Source organism: Musa acuminata, chromosome BXJ1-6, assembly GCF_036884655.1.
Source record: "Musa acuminata AAA Group cultivar baxijiao chromosome BXJ1-6, Cavendish_Baxijiao_AAA, whole genome shotgun sequence".
Classification (NCBI taxonomy): Eukaryota; Viridiplantae; Streptophyta; class Magnoliopsida; order Zingiberales; family Musaceae; genus Musa; species Musa acuminata.
Genome location: NC_088332.1, coordinates 6,657,189 through 6,681,492, shown reverse-complemented (window position 1 = coordinate 6,681,492; position 24,304 = coordinate 6,657,189). Strand labels below are relative to the sequence as shown.

At 36.8% G+C, this 24,304-nt stretch overlaps 2 protein-coding genes across 4 annotated transcripts; both read left to right on the top strand.

Annotated features, from left to right (window-relative positions):
* Positions 1-599: 599 nt before the first annotated feature.
* LOC135675905 (probable Ufm1-specific protease) lies at positions 600-11,204 on the top strand. Its single transcript, XM_065186546.1, has 13 exons — positions 600-874; positions 3,229-3,576; positions 5,423-5,691; positions 6,087-6,174; positions 6,247-6,422; positions 7,676-7,766; positions 7,910-8,032; positions 8,180-8,227; positions 8,325-8,401; positions 9,016-9,104; positions 9,306-9,417; positions 10,253-10,355; positions 10,754-11,204. Exons 1-13 carry the CDS (start codon positions 679-681, stop codon positions 10,981-10,983), a joined length of 1,950 nt encoding a protein of 649 aa, XP_065042618.1. The 5' UTR covers positions 600-678; the 3' UTR covers positions 10,984-11,204.
* A 749-nt stretch (positions 11,205-11,953) lies between these two features.
* LOC135675904 (oxysterol-binding protein-related protein 1D-like) lies at positions 11,954-22,430 on the top strand. Of its 3 annotated transcripts, none has more exons than XM_065186543.1 (8): positions 11,954-13,026; positions 15,157-15,513; positions 17,775-17,862; positions 18,599-19,074; positions 20,280-20,435; positions 20,675-20,983; positions 21,549-21,893; positions 22,142-22,430. In XM_065186543.1, exons 1-8 carry the CDS (start codon positions 12,505-12,507, stop codon positions 22,307-22,309), a joined length of 2,421 nt encoding a protein of 806 aa, XP_065042615.1. In that variant the 5' UTR covers positions 11,954-12,504; the 3' UTR covers positions 22,310-22,430. The 3 variants fall into 3 exon arrangements, with proteins under 3 accessions (XP_065042615.1, XP_065042616.1, XP_065042617.1); XM_065186544.1 differs by having other exon boundaries at positions 12,897-13,026; positions 15,140-15,513; XM_065186545.1 differs by lacking the exon at positions 11,954-13,026 and having other exon boundaries at positions 15,273-15,412.
* Positions 22,431-24,304: the final 1,874 nt, after the last annotated feature.

Sequence of the window (24,304 nt, the reverse complement as noted above, 5' to 3'; positions counted from 1 at the left end):
GTAGAGAGTTTCGAGTGGAGTTGATTGGGGGAGGGGTTGGCAGAGGCGTCCTTAACTACAATGGGGTGGGAGAGGGATTTGGGGATTTCTTGACACTGCTCTTAGGAGAATGGGATGGCGAAGAAGCTAACGTCGACATAGACACCGACACAGTTTTTAAGCGATAATTACGCTAACGTCGATGCAGATGCAGAGCGGTTTGGGGTGGGCAACGATGAAGTCGATGGAGTGATTCTCGTGGAGATGGGTAGAGTTGCGGTGAGAGTGAACCTTATCGTCATCGGAGGCGACTAAATAACTATATCAGCGTCGACACCAATGACATCATCGTCTACCTTCCGCTATCGAATATTAAAATTATATATATATATATATATTTTTATTTTTATATTTTTATTAATAAATTAATATCATTAGGATAAATAAATTTAAATATTTTATTTTTATAATTATATAGATACTAATATAATTTTTTAAAATGTAAGAGTTAGAACATTAAAAATAAAATTATATGGGTAATATGTATTTAGTCCTACGATGCAAACGGGCGTCATACATACTGTGCCGTTATAAACTAAGAACAAAAGCCTTCTTTTTGGTGTTTCTCTCGCGACGCACGCGGCGTTACACATACTGTGCCACTCGAAGCGCCGCGCCGACCCTCCTTGGGGATCTTCGATGGAGGGCGAGACGGGACGGTGCGTGAGGGTTCTGTGCCCCAAGAAATCGTTGCTCTCCTCCAAGAACCCCGGCCTCCGATGGCTGATCGGATCCCCTCTCTTCCTTCCTCCCTTCGCCGTCGTCTCCTCCTTCCGCTGCCTCCACGCCCTCCCCGACGACGATCCCTACTCCCCCGACTTCGCCAAAGAAGCAGGTCTGCTCCCACGCCCTTCTCCCTTAGTATTGCCCCATTTCCATGAATGAAACCCTCGTGTTTTTCTTGACTGTTCGGTTAGAATCGGTAGAATTCGATCCAAATGAACATATTTCAAAGAAATGGTCACAAGAGAATGTTGTCTTTCTAGTGGAAGAGAATACAATGGTATAGATTTGGAGTTCTCTCCCTCTCTCTCTAATAGAATGACGAACCGATGATCCCGTTGTGTTTTTAAAATTTATTGTTTATATATTTGATATAACTGGGGAGGTTATTGATATTTCTAAGAAGTACACTACATTTATCTATACCTGAAGAATATTTGATACGCGTGTGTCAAGAATTTCAAAGTATCTGATCATAGGATTTCCTTGATGTTTTAAGAATTTTGTGTGATATAGCGGTGTGGATGACTTGTATCTGCCTTGGAATGTGGTCAAATGGAAGTGTTGACTTATTGTTGGATTTGGAGCTTTCAATCGATGCTCTTTACTTTATTTTTGGAAAATTGCAAATGCACCCCGACCCTGTGGTGGAATAAAACTGTGTTCCTCTGCAAAGATTTTAAATATCTAGTTTAATCTAGCAAATGCTGTGGATCCACCTCTATGCCCCTGAGGTTAATTTCCATTCCAATCATTACACCAATAAAGCTTTTTATCCCCTGTTTGAAATGCTCTTCTCAGACTCGAAGGATTTCATTAACATTAATGCAATTGTACTGGAGTGGCACCATTGGTGGCACATGGCAGTTACGTGGTGATGTTATGCGAAGTTGTTTGATAGTCATAGTGGGTGTCAAATTAGCATGGTGTGGCGTTTCTTGTGTATAAGGCCTACTTTATTTCATAGTTGGTGGATATGTTTTTGTTTTTTGGCTCTTGTTGGACATGTATAACCATACATCTAGCTAGTCATAACCTGATTTAAGACCAGCATGTGATAAGGGGAGCTGATTACAAGTGTTACCTGTAGGCCTTTCAAACATTAACGAAATACACAAGGTATTTGTACTTTTGGAGGGGTATACAGGATTTTTGCAATTTGTCAGGGTCGCATTGGAAACTTTACCTTTCAATAAAAAAATATTTTCTGGTTTATTGGGTTTAGATGATTTGTGATCGAGATTATAACATCTGCAGCCAATTAAGTGCTTTATAAGTTGTCCTACTTAATTATAAATTCATATGGAAAAATGTGGTCGTAAGTTGAGTTATTTAGGACCTGCATGGGATCACAGACTAAACAGAGGGAAAAAGGGTTGGCCGTCAGTGCCTTTCCTTGGTCAGTCACCCTTCTCTCCCAATTCTTCTCACTCCATCGAGACGATTCAAACCATTCATTTTTTTTCAGTTCCTACTTGATTTAATTTTAATTATTAATAAATTATTGTTTGGAAAGAAAGATATGAGGTTCGTGTGCTATTCTTTGGTTCTTCAAGTCCTCTCTTATCTTTTACTCTCATATATGTTTGTCTTGCTCTTTTAGTGCAAAATTTTCTAGTTTTTGTGTTTTTGCATAAGATTGCAGAATTCATCACCTGATATCATCATCTAGCACCATATCATCATTAAACCATTAGAAGTTATATTTACATTGTTGATTCTTTTTAAGACAAATCTGTCTGCTCAAATTACTAGAGAATGAACAAATTTCTCATCCTCCTGTATTTTAAGGCATGTATGGGCATTCAAACTCATTGTTGATTGCTTTTTACTCAAGGAGTAACTGAGATCTATTCTGTGATTGATCAAGTGCAAAAATTGACATTTTAGAAAACATTTACTGTCTTTTTCCCAACTCACATGCAAGCTGCTCCCTCCATTGGTCTGTGCTGTATTAATCATAACCACTGGTATTATCTGATGGTTATTTCGGGAGACCTAGTATCAAAATTTGCAGCCTTTGAACAACACAAGTTCATAAACATACCTGTTCTTTTAATTTTTATCACATATATTGTCTGGTTTAGATGAGGATTTGAGGAGGTCTTGGTAAGAATCACCTGATGATTGAGGCATACCATAATGACAGAGACATTTATTTGAGGTTTTGTTCTTTAGCAATATGTTTTATTATTTATTTTGTCCTTGTAAGGCACATGTATGTTCTCTTTCTCGTGAGTTTCTGTTTTGTCACATTTTGGTTCAGATAAATTTATTGGCTTATGGTTATCTGAAGTTTCGTGTGTGTATGTTTAAAGATAATCAGTTTGCATCCACTTTATTTTCATAATTGTGATCATGAGAGTTCCATTTCTTTAATTACATTTTTTTTAAAATTATTATTTTCAAATTGCAATTTTAGTATTAGGTCTTGTTTGACTTGTTTTCTGCACATTGTTCTTGCAGATGAAATTAGGATGCTACTTTTAAGAGGATTCAATATTATAGGTGCATTATTTGTCGGCGATGGAAACTGGGAGACATGTGCTTGGAAGGCAGTTGAGGCTTCCAGTAAAATGAGAAAATTTCTCTTTGGTGATGGAGATTGTGATCTAATAGGTGCTGTGACTGATTTAATAACTGATGACATTCATTTCTTTGTCTCACATTCTACAAATGTGGAAAGTATGGAAGCAGTTAGTACAGTTGTTTTTGAAGATAATCCTGAAACATATGTCTGGGAGAAAGGTTGTCTCCTCAGATGTGAGCTGGAATTGAAGTTGCCTGTTTTTGTTCCTCTTGATAAAACATCAGGTGCATTTTTTTTTGGTTTCAAGCAGTAATTTGAAACTCTTTTGCATGCCTAATATGTCCTGAAGTATTGTCTTCTCATCTTAGAAAGCAAATCCATCTTATTGATTTCTCTCATCATCTTTATGTCCTAGATGAGCAAGAACTATAATTTTTTTTAATCTAAAATCATTATGTCTGTACTTTTACATGATTGTACCCAAGGTTTTTAATTCCAGTCTGTTGCAGATATTGGCTGGTCATCAAACTGGTATGGTATTGTGACACTGATTGGTATACTGCCCTATACTGGTTGGTTTCGGTGGGAAGAAAATGAATAGGACCAAAAACTATCAGTTTCAGTCAGTATGCACCACTAGTGGATGGATTAACTTGGCCTGGTCACCTCCTAGCTGTCCAACTGGTAAAAACTAGTCGGACCTAGTCCACTTATTGCTATACCTATCCAACTAGTATTTTAATTTGGTTCAGGACATGTAAATCTAGAAGGTTGAACTCATTATCATCCAAGCCTTTTCCCCAGTGTGGGTTCGTATTTTAATACATCTGAAAATTGAGGGGGCCACGAAAGATATGATCCAACTTTAGGACAAAGTTAAACTAAATTTAGATTACCAATGTTATTGACATGGTTAGTTGAAAACCTAAAATAAATGACCTCTAAGACGTTAAATTGGGTAAGTCAAATGGAAATTGGTGACCCTGTATTCCTAGATTTTTCCCGTCCACTTGGAGATTGATTTGGGTTAGATTTGAATCCTTTTCTGGTTCATCTGGAACACCATCTTTGCATTATATCTTAAGGCGAGGCTCATTGAAAATGTCTTCGATGCTTCTGACTTATCTGTTTATTTTGATTAAAAAAATCAAGAAGATAAGTCATACCAACATGGGCCTTGAGTTTTTCATGGAGGTAAATATATGGTAATGAATTCTGTCCCCTAAAAACTGGTTGTTACTTTTCATCAAATGCATAACCTTATTAAGATACTTGTTCTATCCGGTCAGGATTGCATGTGTAGAGGCTTTTTATATTGATTGTTCTTTTGAGAAGGCCAAGGCCAATTAAGAGCATTGGTCTATGGCTCTAATGCACAAGAATTATGGGACATGGTCTTTTTAGAGAGTGAATTTTCTGGCTGATATTGTTCCCTCTAAATATGGTTGATTTCTTTAATCATGTAATTAAATTATATCTATCACCAAAATTTTTATCTTTGTTATTGTACAACCCAAGTATTATATATGGTGCCTACATGTGCTTTGCTAGCATGGTGCCTATATGAGGCCTTGTGTATTGGGTGTGTGCCAGTGCACCATGAAATTACTATTTGGCGGTATGCATGCGGCAACACCAACAATAGCAATAGCAAAGTCGTAAGTCCCAACTATTTGAAGTCGGTTATATGGATTTTTTGCCACCGTTGAGATATGTAAAAAATCATATGTTTAATTAAGTTTAGAGTACTTAAATCTTTATTTATAGTTTCTATTAAGGTCTTTTTAGATCTTCCTTCACCTCATCTCGTATTACTAACATTAATCGTTTCATCTCTTCTAACTATCACATCCGGAGGTCTCCTAAGCACATGCTCATATTATCTTAAACTATTTTCTTTCATCTTATCTTCTATCGAAATAATATCTAGTTGTTCACGGATAAAATTTTTTTCTCCTATCTTTTTCGGTAACTCTACACATCTATCTCAACATTCTTAGCAGGCAGTATGCATGTGAAATTAGACTTCTGGAATTGAATGTTTGTTATTTTTTTTAGTTAAAAGTAAATGTTAAAGATTTTACCCTTTTTTTGGCATCAGCTTACATGTTATATTTTAAATATTATCAGATGTTGCAGAGATTGTTTCATCATTGGTTGACGAAGCTGCTGCCAAACTAAGAGATCCATATGTTGCATACCTAGTTGAAGGGTCAAACGTTGATACTGATGAGTTATCTCGATCCATTGTTTTGCATGGTATGGAGTTGGATTCAAAACCAGATCATTCTGATTCCATGCTTTTGAAGGCTAGTATGAAGGAATCTGGTGCAAAGGATCTAGCTTGTTCACATTTTTACTTGAAAGATAAGAACATTTCATCATCAACAATAAGAGAGGTAATTTTAGATATCTACAAATGCATTTGTGATCGTTGTTGTTTTGTGAAATAGTATTGGTTCTGAACGTATACTTTAAGATTCTAGGTAAACATCCTCCCCCTTCTTTTTGGTTTTTTTTTTAACATCCCTTTAATGTAAAAGTCTTAGATGCCAGACCATTTAAGGTTTGCTATAAAATCATGCATCTAGTTCATTTGTAAATGCTGCCAGTTGCATTGGATTGCTGTTGCAAAAAGAAATAAAAGAAAATTCATGTACAACATTACTTACCTACTTAGATATCTTTGCATGTTCTATATTGTTATCATTTTTGTGTTTTCTGTACTTCTATGTTATTTAAATCATGCATTAGAGGCATTCAATTCCATCTGTTTGACTGTTCTATTTGTTAGAATGCAGATGCTATCCAAATAGCTGTTCTATCCAACCAATCCAGAAATAATTGTAAATCAGCTGTTCCAGTTGCCGAGTATTTTCCAGGTTGTTCTTTTATCTATTTTCCTGAATCTGTTGTGTTTCTGTAGTTTCATTGACAATGCTCACTCATTTCAGCAACTGAATATGCAAGAAATCTAAATGTTAATTTCAAGCTAGATGTCCTCTGCTATGCGTCTGAAGATTTTACCATAGCTGCTGCTCTATCTAAATTAGTTATACCTGGATTAATTGATCAGCTAAATAGTATCAAGAAGGCTGTCATACCAGAGCTGTTATCACAACAACCCCAGGTAATGTTTCTCTTCAATTTAATCAGCTGTTCAGCTCCGTTGTCTCTGCCAATTGCTTGTCACATGCATCGGTTTTTGTTCCATAAATTTTGACACTGTGCACATCAACTTCCAGGGAGATATCTAATCTAATTTTTGTGATGATAAAAATATCAATTTTAAGCCATCAAAGGCATACAATTCTCATATATTTGGGATTTTGGAGAAATTTAGTTTCATCCCATCAATAACCACCGAAAGAGTCACCTAGAATTTTCAAAATATGAATCATAATAGTAAAATAGCTTTTCTGATTGTACCCATATGGAGAACATAGGACTTTGTTTTGACTTTTTTGACTCAGTAAATCAGCTAGTAGAATTAGTAATGAAAATCAGTACAAAAATAACAGGATAAGTATAGATGTTTCTTTGAGTTGCAATAGAGCTAATGTAGCTTGATTTCTCCCATTGTACTAAATAATGTCCATTGTGGTCGAGTGGCTACTGGCTCTGCATTAGGTGCTGCTCAATGAATTTTCTGATGCTGTATGACAAAACTAGAGTAGTGTAGGTTTAATGAAGCCACGGCAGCTGCTATCACAATCCGTTGTGGCACAGCAGCCGAAAAGTTCATTGTAACTTAAATCGAACCCCACTACATGAATCAAGTTACTTCTTTTACCATGCCCTAGATCATATGACATGAAGAAGCAAAGTATGCCAAGTGAATGGAAGAAAATATATCTCCGTAAAATTATCACAATCGTCACTTGAAACTTATATGATAAGTTCTACTTAATATATGAATGTTTGGTGACAGATAAATCACTTGATTTATTTGATAATATGATCATAATGTTTTTACATCTATGGTCCATTTTGGGCTTGTGGTGCCTGCAATGTCACCCCTTACCCTTAATCCTTTTGAATTCCTTCCACCTCTATGTGCCTGCCATGCTCTATTTATAATACTACTATTTTTTTAACACTCATTTTTCCCTTTTCCCAATGGATTCTGAACAACTGCAAGTAATTCTCGCTTGGGATTTGACATTTCCAAAATGGTTAAAATATGATTCTTCTGTAGCTCAAATTGAAGTCTGGTTTCGAGAATTCAATTTGCATCCTGTCCAAGCTCAAACATAGGCTGCCTGGGTGATGTATGTAGAACTGTGTGTGCATATATCTGTATACACTAAGTTGTTTGACATGCACTGTTCTTTTATTTTACATTCATTGATGATTAATCTCTCATAATATATCGATATGCAGCTTTGTCCATATCACTTTCTTCCACCTGAGCTATTACATCCAGTAACAGCTATCTATGATCTTAGATATGGTGAGACTGAAATGAAACAAGGTAATAGAATTGAGGGTGGCTCATTCATATGTAAAACATTTGCATTTTTTTTCTGCAGTATGGTTACTTTCTCTATAGATGCTTACTTGCAAATCTCAATGCTTATTAACATTTACATAAGTGGCAATTTTTAAATAATTTAGGTGAAATGAGGAGATCTTTGCACTCAAGACTGGGTTTACCCTTAGACCGTCCTCTACTCCGGATTGCGAATGCTTTAAGTTTTGGCATGAAGAATACCAAGGACACCCATTCAGTGAAATATGGTGCTTATTAAATGTTGAGAAAGAGGATTTTAGCATCCTCAGTGCTTTCAAATTTCTAATGTCTTTGTTTTCATCATATATTAGTTTTTGTTCATTTGAAAGAGTGAACCTTAAACTTGGGCAACTCATTTTGTGCACAACTAACAGGTTCTTCGTTGCTTAAAAATGTTCACGCTGAGGTTCCAACTAGTGGGGGTTAGTATTCTGTTCCTTTTAAATGCCAGTAATCTTTATTTTTATTTTATATTTTTCTTGAGTTCATTGTGACTTCTTACTTGAGTGCATTCTGCAGTTTCTGGAGGCATTATCTCGTTGATTGATGGATCTTATGAATACTATCATTACCTCCTCTACGGTTTTGATGACAATGTAATGACTCTTTCATTACGAGTTTCAAAATTCATAATTTGTACATGGATGGCCTGTATGAATTTGTATTTATATCCCCATAGGTTATGGCATTGGGCTGGAGTCCATGTTGTTACCCTTCCCCATGTTTTTTCACATGATAAACATGGAATGGCATGGCACTAGCACATGGGTCCATGTTGCAGCTCATGTTAAGCCAGTGCCTTAATAATAATGCTGGACCCACAAGGGCCATAATAGGCCATTTTCTATATATTGTGGCCATATGCATCTTGCAAAACATATTTTATGAAAAATTTACACGAGTTTTCTCTGTTTATCAATTTGGATCCATATTTATTTGGTGCCTTGGTTCTTAGCTTTTGCTTAATTTAATGTTCTAACTGCCATTTACTATTTCTCTCCAGTAGTTTGAAGTTTGAACTCTTGACTTCTTATTTTATTGTATGTTAGTTTCACAATATTTTCTGAAAAAATATTATTTCTGTTCATTAATAGTAATAGTTAATAAGCACCACATAGTCAGATGTACAAAGTTTCACTTGAAGTACATGATTTTTTCTTTTATAATTTCCAGTTTCAATTTTTTGGTACTAATGAAATGATAATAATAGGGCTGGGGATGTGCTTATCGCTCTTTGCAAACTATCATATCCTGGTATCGACTTCAACAATATGCATCCATAGGAGTTCCTTCACACAGGTTCGGAAAAATCATCAACACTTTTCCGCTGAATAGTATTTCTTATGTGAATTGGGAACTTACTTTCTTCTTTTCAACATTCTGTATTCATATGATGACATCGAGTCCATTTTTCTTTTATGGGAATGCACTAAATTAGTTTGATAATAATTGGATCTCTTTTAACTGTTCTTATACAGTATTTGCCAACAATTCTTTCAGGGAAATTCAACAGGCTCTTGTTGACATGGGTGATAAGGAGCCATCTTTTGTTGGATCACGCGAATGGATTGGAGCTATTGAGTTAAGCTATGTTTTGGACAAACTTCTTGGAGTAAGATTTTTACTCTTTACATAAAACTGCAAAATTCTAAATATTCTTTGGTTGGTTATTGACTATTAAGAAAAATGAATTCTGCATCTGAAGAAAACTTTGTTGTCACTATATATTTGGCGTACAAGTTAGTAATTCAGTTGGGCTAGAAGAAAATTATGTTGTTCACAATGGTGGAGAGAATGACATTTGAGCAGTAAAAGGAATCAGGACCTGAGAGAAAATTGAAGCCATATGAAGCTATCTTGTGGCTTTGTTGGTTTTTGATTTAGTAATATCTATTTGATCAAAAAATTGGAGCCATATGAAGCTATCTTGTGGCTTAGTTGGTTTTTGATTTGGTAATTTCTATTTGATCAGGATTATCTACTTTTGTTTCTTCACTATTTTAGGTCATAACCACGAACATTTGAGTTTGAAATTTTCACAATTTGTTTGGTAAGATAGGTAAACTCAAGTTGTCTAGAGACCTGGTTATCATGACCTGTAGTTATTGTTTGCAGCTTTAGGATTCAGTTGCCATTAGTCGGTCTCTTATGTAGTTAGTTTAATGTCTATGATTAGATTAATTAGATTAGTGGTTTAATGGCACTTGTGATGACATTGGTGGTATCACTTTGTGATTAGGTTAGATATATACATAAAGAATATTCACAGATTTCATTTTATTTTTGGTATTTTAATAGGTGGCAAGAACTTTATTCTGGTAGGTATCATGTTGCAGGTTCTTGTACTTGTGCTTGTTGATATCCTGTGATGACAATCCCATCATTTGCAGCCAAAGAGAATTGGGCACTTTTTTCTTCTAACTTGTAATGAAGACTTTTATTTGCAGGTCAGCTGTAAAATTATTAATGTGAGATCTGGGGAAGAGCTTCCAGAGAAGTGTAGGGAGCTCTCCATTCATTTTCAGACACAGGGAACTCCAGTAATGATTGGTAAGTCCTTATACAGGCAAAGATGATCTAAAGGACATTCTGAGTGCATGGTTATCTGCATCAATGACCTCTATCCAAGGCAGATTATGCCACATCTTTCAAACAAACATGATAGTCATTAAAATACCATGGGACCATGTGACATCTCTTTTTTTGTTAGAACCTACCAAAAATTACAAGTTACCTGAAAGTTTCTACCATGATGAGCTCTTATGTTGATTTCTTGTTACTTTTCCTTCTTTTCCAAGATAAGGTTGGATGTTCAGCTTAGTACAAAGACACAAAAAGATTTAACTAGTCTAAAGATGGTAAAACCGATAAAATAGGATAACTTGGTCTTACATTTACTTGATTTAGTCCATTTGAAACCTTTTCTTACACCCTAATAAAATATGCAGGTGGTGGGGTTCTAGCGTATACCCTTTTGGGAGTCGACTACAACCAAGCAAGTGGTGATTGTGCATTTCTTATCCTCGACCCACACTATACAGGTAACGATGATCTTAAGAAGATTGTGAATGGGGGATGGTGTGGGTGGAAGAAGGCTATTGATAGCAAAGGCCGGAACTTCTTTTTAAAGGATAAGTTTTATAACCTCCTCCTCCCACAAAGGCCCAACATGGTCTGAAATCCCATATGATGTATCAGCAGGAGAGAGAAGAAACTATAGAAAGCTGGCAAATACAGAGGATATATGTGTTTGCCAAGAGTAGTCAGTCAGTTTATTTATCAAAATTTTCTTCAAACAATGTCAGGATTTGGACTTCAACTACATTATTGTATTGGACATTTCTTGTAAGTTCTAAATAAACAATTTTAGGAGTCAAGAGAAAGATATAGTTGAGATGAGTGCTTCTTTTGGTGTTCGTCAGTGATAAATTGGCCTCATACATGTGTTTGCCTTATAGTGTGGTAGCCAATCATTAGAACTTATTTGAAGTATTGCTTTCTGATAATTTGCAACATTCTACTTTATTTCTGAAGAAACAAGTGATGAAGCTTCATTTATGATTATAAATTGTAGTATATGAGACTGCTACAATAGTTAGAAGCGGTCTCTCAGGTGCAGTTCAGGTGCTGAAGGATCTTCTAAGGTTCAATGCTCAAGTTTACATCTGTCTACTGAGACCATGGCCGATGCTGTCGGCTTGTGAAAAGAAGAAAAGTAACACATGAGAGTATAAACTTCGTCGGTCATGATGGCATCAACGGCGATCATAAATCTGCTTCAGATATTGGACAAGAAGAGAGGTAACGTCACTCATCATACTACACCTGCGAAATTTATGACTCCCTTTTAGATTTTGCCATATCCAACATCTTCTTTTATTGCTTCCAGATAAAGACAAACTCATGTCCGTTGTTCCTGGCCACCGCCCGAATCCAAACATGGACCCACCGCCCCCCGTCACGTGCCGCGCCCCCGATTTCCTGCCTCCACGTGGCGCTCCGCAGATCTCCCCGACCCAATTCTCCAAGCACGCACGATTGGTCACCCTTTTCTCTACCCGACCAGTGACTGCTGTAAACAACTGCGACCAGGTTGCCGTTATAGGGTTGGATGAGGAACGTTGGGACCTTTGCGAGTCCCATTAGAAGAAACGGCGATTTCGAACTCGGGCCCCGCCCTCCTTGGCTGTTGAGCCTTGTACGGGCCAGAGCGACGCGTGTCCGCGTCCGCGGAAGTCGGCACACTCGGCGAGTGGGCGACTCTTTTGGCAGGCGAACCGTGGTGGCGAACCAACAGCCGAGCCGCTGGGGGGTTCGTCTGCTTCCTGCCACTGCCGAGTGCTGCCGCTTCTGCTGCGCCCTTCAGCGAATTTAATGGATCTGCCGCGCCTCCGCTTAATTGCCTTCCTTCTCTTCTCCCTCCTCTGCCAGTTAATACCTATTATTCCTAATACAACACAACCCTCTCTCTCTCTCTCCCCTTCTTCTTCTTCTTTGTCATCGTTCATCTTCTTCCACTTCTTCAGATCTGGATGTGCCATCATCATGTCGCTCCGCGGATCCCTCACACGGCGGCCTTTCTTTTATCTGATCTGGATTCAGAAAGATGTGATATTTTCTTGATCTCCTGTTCTTGATCATCGTTCCCTGTGTGGAATTTCCGGGAATATTGGATCTTGGGCGGTGGGGAGAGCGGGAGATGAATCCTCTGTGCTGCATTGCGCCCGTGTCTCTGGAGCGGGGGGATCGCGGAAACCCGTCGCCGTTGGTGGCGCTCAAGTCGGCGAAGCCCGCCCTTGGGGCCGAAAGTCCCACCAGGAACTCGTCCAGCAAGAGGCTGATCCAGGCCCCAGCGATCCTGCCCGACTCGGATGCGGCCGCCGCGTGCCGCGAGGCGGCGGAGGAGTCGGCGGCGGTGGTGGAGGGTGGGGATGGGAGGGGTGTGAACGGGGCCGTGGCGGGGGTTCTTTGGAAGTGGGTCAACTTCGGGAAGGGGTGGCGATCCCGGTGGTTCGTGCTGCAGGACGGGGTGCTGTCTTATTACAAGGTTCGCGGGCCGGATAGGATATTGATGGGGCCGGTGGCTTCTGAGGCCGGAGTGAGGGTCATCGGGGAAGAGTCGCTCAGACGGGTGCGGAAGGAGCAGCAGTGGGGGAATGTCGGGTTTGCGCGGCAGGGAGCCACGAAGCAGTGGAAGCCATTTGGGGAGGTACATTTGAAGGTGAGGTTTCAATCTTCTCTTTGGTTCTTATTGTTATTATTATTTCCTATCGAATAGTTCGTCTTTTTTCTTGAGATGATTCTTTGGTCAAAATGCTGTCTACTGCATGTGAATCATCTTGTTTACTTTTTTTTTTTCTTGTACATGACACTGTGGCTATAAATTGTGGCGAGCAAATGTAATATGTATAACATCCTACTTTATGTTGTGGCATGACAAAGTAAAATCATTGCTGTTTTGAGAAAAGTTGGGATGATTTCCTCATGAGAAGAGGTTGTTGCTTCTGTTGCTTATATCTTAGGAACATTTCTCCTTTTCTGATATATGCCAATTAAAAAAGAAATCATGATTTTGGCTTGAAAAAAAATCAGCTTTTGAGAGAAAATATGTAGTCTTTTGGCAATTGGATCAAAAAAAGTCTGGGTAACACAGACATAACCAATATGTGGATATTGTTTGTGCAAGCTGATTATCTGAAATGTTTGATGTGGCTTAATTTCCAACAAACAAGTTTCATTACTATGAAATTAGAGTTTTCTTTTAGTCCAACTTGTAGACAGTTTCTAAGAAAGATGGCAACGTTAATTTTCTGAAGGAAGTATGTTCCCTTTCAAATTTACTCGATCATCACATCATTGCGAACAAGGTCAATCCTAACGCCTGAAAAATATTTTGTCTAAAATATTTCGCCAGGAAAATGTGAATAAAAGAAATTTGGTAGTAATCATAAATTTAAGATAATTTTAGTAGTACAGATATGGCAATAACTTCTACTGCAAGAATTTCTTACATGATGTCTTTTTTATCTATGTTGTTCTTATTCTGTGCCCTATTCGAAGCCTATTTTCAATGTTGACTGGAACAGTGCTTGCATGCTGCAAGTAACTACAGTGTTGCTACAGAGTCTTGCATTTATGGGATTAGCTCTTTTGGAATAAGTTTGTCTTCATTCTCTAGCAGGACAATATAGAATCACATACATGGTAAAAGTTGCATACTATCTATTTGTTCAATGGCATATAATGCACGTGACTTGGTAATCACATCATAAATTTGTTTTTCTTGGATGTTGATGAATTAAACAAGGGACCATGTGTACTATACAAGTATTATGTATACTGTTACATTTTGTCTTATATCAAAACTTTAGATTGATGAACAAATAAATACATGAGCTATATACAGCAAGAGACTACATGGTGATGCTCTGAAGTCCTAAAAGCAATTATTTTGAGAGGTAAATTAATTAGGAAATCAGTAAAACTGTTATTAGATATGCTAAATACAAGACAGGTGAATTGAAGGATCTAGAGAAAGATATGTGTAAACTTGCTAAATTTAGGTGTGGTATCAGATGTCTGAAAGTGAAAACTTAATTATTTTTTAAAGGATGTTGACTTTAACAAATAAAAAGTATCATTTTTTAATCATATATTACATGTTGAACTTAAGATCCTTTAGTCAATCTATATATGGATTTAGGGTTTTGGGTCAATCAAAGGAACAAAAGATACAGCTCTGCGCAAGCAAAGATTAAATAAGATATAATTTTGAAGGATTTTTCTAGCATTTATGATCTGGTGATTTAGAATACATCTCTTCTCAGTGGTGAAATTGAATTTTTAGGAAGTAAAATTATGCCAACAAGATGTAGTCCCACCAATTTTGTGGTGAAATCGAATCTTGAATTTTTCATTCTTTTTAAGTGGAGATACCTCTGCAAATTGATAATCAAAACCATCTTATCCATGGAGGAAGGCTTTCACCCATTTATGAAATCTATGGCTTATTCATGTCAAAAAATATCATCATTCTTATAGTTTCTATTTGTAGCTACATGCATGAATAAGATGTTAGATCTAAAATGCATCCTTCAAAGTGCAATTCATGTTCCTTATGTTCTCTCAGTAGAGCAATTTGCACGGCAATACCTGTTGTATCAACTGTTCATCAGTGGTCATAGAATGAGGTGACTGTAATATTTGCTCATTATCTACCCTTGATTCAATGCCCCTTCAATGTAGTATTTGACTGGATCTCTTAAACCATCCTTTACTAGTTAAGTTGTCTACTCTTGCTGTCTTGCATGTATATTACTTTAACAAGTGAGCAGTGAATATCATTTTTCAGGTTTCTTCAATTCGTACTAGCAAGTCAGATGATAAAAGGCTGTACATATTTACTGGAACTAAAACTCTACATTTACGGTGTAATTCTAGAGAAGATCGAACCACATGGATTGAAGCTCTATTTTCTGCTAAGGAGCATTTTGCTCGTCTGCTGACAAGTAATGAATTTGAACCTATGGTAGAAGTTACTGTCTCGACTGAGAAATTACGAGAAAGATTGCTGCTGGAACGATTGAGTGAAGCAACAGTGAGAGAATGTGAGTCTATTATGCTATCTGAAATATCTGAACTGCAGAATAAATTAAAGTCTCTGCAACAAAAGCATCTTATTCTGCTTGACACATTAAGTAAATTGGAGGTAACTTTTCTTCTAAGAATGCTAGGCATTTGTTTCAATTATTTGCAGGTAGTTGTTAAACAAATCTGAGGATAAAACCACCAATGCAACATAATTTATTGTGTCAATGCAACATAATTTATAGTGGTGTTCTCCAGTCCATGTTTTCTGTTAATTTCCCCGCTTACTAATAATAGGAGCTTCTTCTTGCATTCAGGCACAGACTGGGCTGGAACCTTCTTCTGTTCCTGTCTTTAGCTTTTGATTTGCATTTGTTTTCTGTTTGATATTTGAGGCACTGCACTATCTTTCTAGTGGCACTTGTCTTTAGTTAGATTCTTTATGCTACACTCTTATTGTTGCTCCTGTTGTATTTCACTCTACATTTTGTACTTATTTAGTTATGTACTTAATTTCCATCGCAATGAAATAGCTAGTTCAAGCTTTAAATACTATTGAATTTGAACTAATGCTCGACTTCCAGTGGATCGATATTATGATTTTATATGCTTGTATATACACATATATGTTCATACGTGCAAGCAAAACTAGGCAATTTTTGTGTTTGATGAATTTATAATATGTTAGTTTGGACAATTTCTTTAATTGTGTTTATATGTTCTACCAAAATAAAATTAGAACTCTTGATCATATTCATGACCCTTGCACTTTTAAATTCAAAATCAAAAGATCCAACACCTAAATTGGAAATCTGCACTCTGTACTTGAGGTTTCTTGAAACAAAGGTTTGGTTTATATGACTCCAACTCATGCATTAGTGGGCCTGAAATGAACCATTAACAATATCATATGATGTTTCTACATGATGAACCATCAGAAAAATCAAGAATGAGACTAGCCAAATTGTGGATTTGGATTGGAGAATCAGGATTTTGGCCAAAAGTTTTAAAATTTCAAATGAAAAGATAGATAACAATTCAAACTGTAAAAGTTGGAAAAACATATATGATCTAATAGTCAAAGTTAGCAACATGTTTCTACTTTACTGTCCATTCCATGGATCCATTAGTTAATTGCTTTCTAAAACACGAACATTACAATATCACCAATCATCTATATATACTCCTAATTTTCATTTTTACTTTCTAACTAAAGATTGACTAATGACTACTTTAGAAATTTAGGAAATTCTTGAAGTTTCTATGTCCAACACCTATAGTTTTACCATCATCGTAAGTTTTACTATTCATTTCAGTTTTTTCTAATTATTGCAGGATTAGATTAATTAAGTCGACATTTAATTAATATTTTGAGAACACAATCCTATAAATTCTATTTTCAGAATTTTCTAAGTATTGCAGGATTCAATTAATAAAGTGGACATTTAATTAATGTTTTGATAATAAAATCCTATAAATTCTATTAGTTATCTAGTTATACCCTTAAAATTTAAATCATTATAATTTGTGTTTCCATGATACTATTTACATCTAAGCATTTTATGGTTGCCAATACTGATTCAATAGTATGATTTTTGTCTTAAGAACCTGATATTGTATATTAGTCTCTTGTATATGTATTACTTGTTATACATTATTTTATATGCTTGTGATATGTTATCTGCTTCATATTTAATGTTAATTGTTTATCTTCATAATTTCTATCTTTCTTTTGAAGTTATTCATTTCAAATTTGTCTCTCTTTTCTTCTCTTTTTGTTTACCTTCCATCCTTTTTATTTTTATATCCTTTTTCCTTCTCATTTCATCTATTTTCTCTACTTTTCTTGTCTATTCTTTTTTCCTTTGTTTTTTTTTTTCTTTTATCTTTCTTCCTGTGAAGAGACTGGGTACTTGCCTAAGCATGAGTTATCTGGATAATCAGTAAGTGAAGGGGGGAATGAGCAGTTTACACCAAGGGGAGTGATCAAAGTTGATGACAGTAATGAGCATTGAGTGGTGGGAAGGAATTCTCTTGAGTCTTGACCATGATAACTTTTGGCCCTTTTGGCAAGGGTAGAGTCCGTAAGTCCCCTCCACCTCCTTTCTCTCTCCTCTTCTCTTCTCATCTTTCTTCTCTTCAGGAACTCCAGACATGGAAATGGAATCTGGATACAACACAGATACAATAACATGGCGAGAAAAGGACATGACATGACATGACATGACATGATCATTATATGTTTTATCAATATTTCATTGACTATAAGTACATATTTTGTCACTAATGCTATCCTCGTATGGATTTATAATGAAGTGGAATGAAGAGCTAGTATCAATCTTGTGTATGTTCTCCCTTATTACTTGTGTTTTCTTCATGTAGACAGAGAAGGTTGAGCTGGAAACTACAGTAGTTGATGAAACAAAGGAGCGTGAAGTGCATCTTGGATTGGTGAATGGAAGATTCAGTGGTTAGTAGTATTTACTCTTACCTTGAGTACTGATGTCAATATGAAACTTTAAGAATAGGTGTATATTATCTAATGTCAAACATTGTTTGGTTTTACTCCAAAATATTTGGATTTTTTTTGGAGGTTTGGTGTCAAATTACTCAATTAGATTTTGCTTTTTTTACTTTTTCCAAGCTTTCTAGTTTGGGATCAGTCTTGGTTTTTGTATGATATTTTCCTGGAGGCCTATGATATTGAATACAAAAAATGGTATTAACTACCATAATTGATATTTGATACACAAAAAATGTACAATATAACCTCCGCATATCAAGTTGCCAACCAATGAATTCTTCGAATTCTTCCTTTTATATAATTAATTTTAGTATCTGATTCACCAAATTAATAAAAAATATTTAAAATATAAGGAATAGCAAACTTACACAAAATTGCAATAATTGATTTCATCAAAATTCATATGGTAATGAGTTCTTCAATCCTTCTATATTCCATTGAAGAAATATGGGAATTTGACGATCGAGAGGCATGCATTTAGTGATGATTTCTTTTTGGCTAGAGAAAAATAATGTTTAGATCCTTCATCAGCAACATTCCTTTAGTTGCTGTCTTTGTGTGAATCTCGCATGCTATCTTCTGTAGACTCCAACTAACCTTTTTTCTTATGGTTTATGTAAAATTTGAAGATTTTGACTGTTTATTTTCTTCTATCTGAGGAGATTTGTTAACTTCTTTTCAGACTTCTATTCAGTCATATCAGAGGGGACTGCAACTGACTCAGAAGCAGACAATGAAAGTCAGGGGGCAGATGTGGAAACAGATGAAGATGATGGAATGTATTTTGATACTAGAGACTTCTTATCTTCTGAGTTACTGAGAAGTGGTTCATACCGTAGTCGGGAACTTATGGGTAATGGTGTTGCTGGGTCTACATTTGGCATTGAATCCAGCTTTCCTGATGGTACGCAAGATATTGGTCTAGGAGTCAGAACTTTGGAATATCCCTATGTCAAACGGAGGAACAAATTGCCTGAGCCCAAGGAAAAAGAAAAACCTGTTGGTTTGTGGTCAATAATCAAAGAGAATATTGGGAAGGATCTTTCTGGAGTTTGTCTCCCTGTTTACTTCAATGAGCCGCTCTCTTCTTTGCAGAAATGTTTTGAGGATCTGGAATATTCGGACTTGGTTGATCGAGCATTAGAATGGGGCAGGCAGGTGTGTTTATATTATTTCAACTATGATATTTATACTCTTTCTGATTGCTTAGATGCTGTTTTTTCTCTTGATTTTCTTGTGAAAGCTTCAATTTTTCTAAAGGAAATGTAGGCAGATTATCTACCCAATTTTTCTTGTGAAAACTTAAATTTTTTTACCTCCTTATTTGGATTTCCTGGATTAAACCATGAAGCCCTTTGTCATGGTGGAGCATTGTTACTGCTGCTCCAAGGGCTTCCCTAACGTATGTGCATTATATCCATTGCAGAAATCACTGGCCAAAGAATGCCAACTGAAACTAATTCATATATCTTGCATTGCATGCATTGATGTACTCTGTGAAATTCTTCTTCACAAAACACCTTACTGCAGTACAAGATCATCTGCTTGGTTATTTTTGACACCCTTTGGTTCAATGATATAGTCGATATTGAATTATGGTCTTCATTAACTAAGCTTCATCAAAGTGTCTGGTCCCTCTAGAACTAGATCTTAAACCTAAATTTTAGTTTAAATTCATTCAGTACTATTTTACTATTTGTCGATATTGAAATATGCTTCTGCTTGCAGTTACATGGAAGTCTTCCCTATGCTTGTTGATGTAAAATTTGGTCTGATATGTTCCAACATTTTCTGGTCATCTCATGAAAGGAATTATATGTGGTAATTGGCAGTCAGTATAGAAATTCTATCAAATCTTCTGTTGATTCTTCTCGAATTTTATTTCTTAGTAGCCCACCACATGTATGACCGGATGTAGCTTGGAATTCAATGAATCTTATGAAAAACATGGTGTAGTTCTTAGCTGTTGCCATAATCATCTGGATCAATCATTTGTTTATTTTGTTACCTAGTCCTGCAAAATGGATTGTGAATACCTATTGATGATAATAATACAAGCAGCCTGTGATTAGAACTATGATTGTGATCACAAGTTATATAGTGAAGTCTTGTTTTCAAATGTCATTTGAACCAATTCAAAACAATAATTGACAGTATCCTATTAAGTAGCACTTTCACTACATTGTCTATATAAGTCACCATCCTACTAAAACTAATGTTATTTAGAATGAGTTGTATGGTTATGACTATCTCTGAATAGCGAACGGAGATTTGATGGGGAATATCTTATGTTATATGTAATTGGCTATAGAGTTTGGTGCTCCAAATTGTGATAACAAATGGATGTGCTGAACATAATGCAGGGAAACAGCCTAATGAGGATTCTTCACATTGCTGCTTTTGCTGTATCTGGATATGCTTCGACAGAAGGCCGACAGTGCAAACCGTTTAACCCTCTGCTTGGGGAAACTTATGAAGCTGATTTTCCAGATAAGGGTCTTCGCTTCTTCTCTGAGAAGGTTAAAGTTTCTCCTTTTCAGCAATTGCTTAACACACTAATTATCATGGATTATGGCTTCTCCTAGAATTCATATATACTTGGACAGCAACAAGAGACCTCACTTTGACTTCTGTTTCTTCCATATGATTCTTATCTTTTATCCCACAAATATGATTCTCTTTTGTGCTTGGAGCACTGGAACATCATAGTAGGTATCATATCACTGGTTATAGTGACTAACATGTCCACTGCTTTCAGGTGAGTCACCACCCAATGGTTGTTGCTTGTCACTGTGAAGGTAGAGGATGGAATTTCTGGGGTGATTCCAATTTAAAAGGAAAGTTTTGGGGTAGATCCATTCAGCTTGATCCTATTGGGATTCTAACTCTTCAGTTTGAAGATGGGGAGACATTTCAGTGGAGTAAAGTCACTACTTCAATATATAACATAATTATTGGAAAAATCTATTGCGATCATTATGGTACTATGCGAATAAAGGGCAGCGGCAACTATTCCTGCAAGCTAAAGTTCAAAGAACAGTCCATTATTGACCGTAATCCCCATCAGGTATTTCAGTAGTAAACGTGGAACATGCAGATGTTTCTACCCTACAATGCCTTTGACACTAGACTATTTCATTATATAACTGTCTCTAAATCTTTACCTATTATTTACTTTTCTTCTATATGTTTTTGCATTTTGTTCTAAACGAGAAAATTGGATCATCCAACTCAGCAGAGCATTTCATGTTGATTCATCTTTTTTGTGTTAAGGAAAGTAACTACATGCAAAACACAATATGTATGACTTTACTTGAATCAAATGTTTATTATTCTTACCAGGGGCAGAATTCTTGTTTTGGAAGTTTCAGCCATGACAAAATCACAAATTTGTACTCATGATAATTGGTAATAAGATACCTGTGTAACAAATAATTGAAAAAAGATTGCAAAGCAATAATGCCAAACAAGTTGTATACTTTTCCTCCAAGATAAAAAACTGAACAAGTCATTTCCAAGGGTGACATCTTTACACAACTATCAAAAAATTGCAGCACATAGTTATTAAGCCATCATACTTGTATGCTCTCTTTTTCTCTCTGTCTGCTGAATAGGTCTGCTTTATTTTTCAGGTGCATGGTTTTGTTCAAGATAATAGAACTGGTAACAAGGTAGCAATGTTGATGGGGAAGTGGGATGAGGCCATCTATTATGTGCTAGGAGACCCAAGCACAAAGCCGAAGGGTTATGATCCGATGTCAGAAGCAGTTCTTCTTTGGGAGCGAGATAAGTCTGTAACTCAAACACGATACAACCTCACACCATTTGCCATTTCATTAAACGAGTTGACACCATCCTTGATGGAAAAGTTGCCCCCAACCGACTCCCGCTTACGGCCTGATCAGCGACATTTAGAGAATGGGGAATACGAGCTGGCAAATCTAGAGAAACTCAGGCTGGAACAATTACAACGACAGGTTTTTTTTTTTCTCTGGTCCCATCATCTCAAATTTAATCTTCTGCATTTCTTTCAAGTTCGATAATGCTTTCGAGAGTCAGGTGGTTTTTCTTTCACTTATTTATTGTCAATGGACATTCCTGAACTTATGATGGAGATCATTCACTTGCAAAAACTAGAAAGCGAATTTATAAATGAGCATTAAGATCTCTTCCCTTTCTATTGTTAAAGAAAGTTTCTCTGTAACAAAAACTATATTGTTTACAGGCAAGAAGGCTGCAGGAGAAGGGATGGCAACCAAGGTGGTTCAAAAAAGACGGCGACGATGACTGTTACCGGTACATGGGTGGATACTGGGAAGCAAGAGAGAGAGGAAGCTGGGAAGGAATTCCTGATATATTTGGTCAGGGTGATACTCCGTTGGGTACGGATTGATTTTGTTTTTTTATCTCCCATGTGCATGCATTACAAAAATTTAGTAATGCAGTGATCTATAATTAGGATGATGCATTTGTCTTTATCAAGCATGGCAATGTTTGAGATCAAGATTTCTCTCTGACTGGTTCATTGTAAGAACAACTCATCTTGTTCCTTGGTGATATTAGTCGGTCCAAGATCAAGACACTACAAGAGAAGCTTCTTTGATCTCGCAACTTTAGGTAATGTCATTCCATCCAAGATCCAACTATGTTTGTTACATCCTCAAATGCATGAGATCAATGAATGTGTGACATGCTATGACTACAAGAAAGCTAGCTAGCTAATGTCATTCAAAATTTACTTCACATTAGAGGAGCTCTTGCTTTTATATTTTTGGTAGTTCAATTTGTCTCATTGGACAAGAATAATCCTTTTAATCATCATATTTGACTATAATCAGATGTAAGGTTTTCAATTTTTTATATCGGACCTCTGTCAGGCCATGGTGTAGCTGGTAGGGGTCTGGTATATTCGACCATTGATCATTCTATTATCGGGAGGAGGACGAAGGAGAAGAAGAAGAAAGAAGAGGAAGAAGGTGGACAAACAATAAGATAAAGGTGTTAACATGTACTTGCCGCAATACGATGAGAGGTTAATTGTTCGGGAACAGAATGGAGTTCTTCACATTGGACTAACTATGTCTTTCGGCTTGATCTTAATCTATAACTCACTCTTGGTGCATTGAGTTCTAACCAAAGTAGGTGTCGATATAAATCTATGATTGGATGTCCAATGCATTGTTTTTTTGAAGAGAAATGTTCATAATTCTTGGGTATCCAAGGAGACTCATATAATAGGTGTTGAGTTATGCTAATTGAAATCATTCCAAGGCATCATGAAGTGTTCCAAAGCTAATTGAAATCATCAGTCTTGTTTCAGTTATGCAGCTTACACAACATATCTCAGTGGTGCAGCCATGAAACATTTGACTACTGATCCTTGTGACTCCCCCATCTCCTCTTTTAAGCCTTTCCATACTGTGACAGCCAATTATTAGGCCTACCATCCTCTAGCCAAAATTTCCTCCATTTTGACTGTGTCTTCTCATTAGACCAATAGCTTTCTGCTGCCATGTGCTTCCTCTCTTGCAGTGGAGCTCACATGAGATGATTATATTTTTTTGGAAGAACTCAAGAGAGAGAGAGAGAGAGAGAGAGAGAGAGAGAGAGAGAGAGAGACAAACTTAATGTTATGATCACTGAAAGGCCTGAGGCTGGAGCCAGCCACCCATAAAGCCATAGGGACAAAATGGAGCCTATAAGCCTGGGTTTCTGCCTGCCTAAATCTCCTTTCTTTGACCTGATGAGTGTGTCTTTGTGTTTGGTCTATGTGGTTCTTCTGATTTAAATCCAGTAACAGAGACACAGAGAGAGAGAGGATATGGGGTATGCCAGAGTGGTGTTTTGGATGCTTGTCCTCATGCTTGCAGGCCTCTCCTTTCCCCGTCAACAAACTGTAGCTGGTAAAGCATCTTCTTCCTAATCTGCTGCAGCATTTCATATGTAGTGTAGAGAGAGAGAGAGAGAGAGAGAGAGAAAGAGAGAGAGAGAGAGAGAGAAAGAGAGAGAGCTTTTATCATCCAGAGTCTTGACATGTTTCATTCTTATGCTGTGATGGATCGAAAGGCGCCATTAGACTGCATGATCAGCGGCGAGGAGCGACGCAGACGACGAAAGAGAAGCTGCCTTGGTGGTGGAATCAGGATTACGCTCGAGTAAGTAGACGAAGACCGATACACAATGAGTTCAATCCATGAGTTCAAGCAGGTCTCGAGCTTCTCCTTGGATCCCTCGGTCGCTTCAACACGAGCCAAAACTGTACTACTTTTACGTAGTGTTTGTTCATAGAGATCTAAAGTTCATTTTTCCTTCTCATTTCTACTCCCATGAAAGAGAGTAGATGGCAATGCCATTGCGATCTCTCTCTACTTCTTTGTTTGTACGTAGG

Coding starts and splice junctions, on each gene's coding strand:
- LOC135675905 (XM_065186546.1), top strand. CDS start 679: ATGGAGGGCGAGACGGGACGGTGCGTGAGGGTTCTGTGCCCCAAGAAA. Junction 6,423..7,675: donor TGTTATCACAACAACCCCAG/GTAATGTTTCTC, acceptor ATCGATATGCAG/CTTTGTCCATATCACTTTCT. Junction 10,356..10,753: donor GGGAACTCCAGTAATGATTG/GTAAGTCCTTAT, acceptor TAAAATATGCAG/GTGGTGGGGTTCTAGCGTAT.
- LOC135675904 (XM_065186543.1), top strand. CDS start 12,505: ATGAATCCTCTGTGCTGCATTGCGCCCGTGTCTCTGGAGCGGGGGGAT. Junction 20,436..20,674: donor TTCGCTTCTTCTCTGAGAAG/GTTAAAGTTTCT, acceptor CACTGCTTTCAG/GTGAGTCACCACCCAATGGT. Junction 20,984..21,548: donor TTGACCGTAATCCCCATCAG/GTATTTCAGTAG, acceptor TTTATTTTTCAG/GTGCATGGTTTTGTTCAAGA.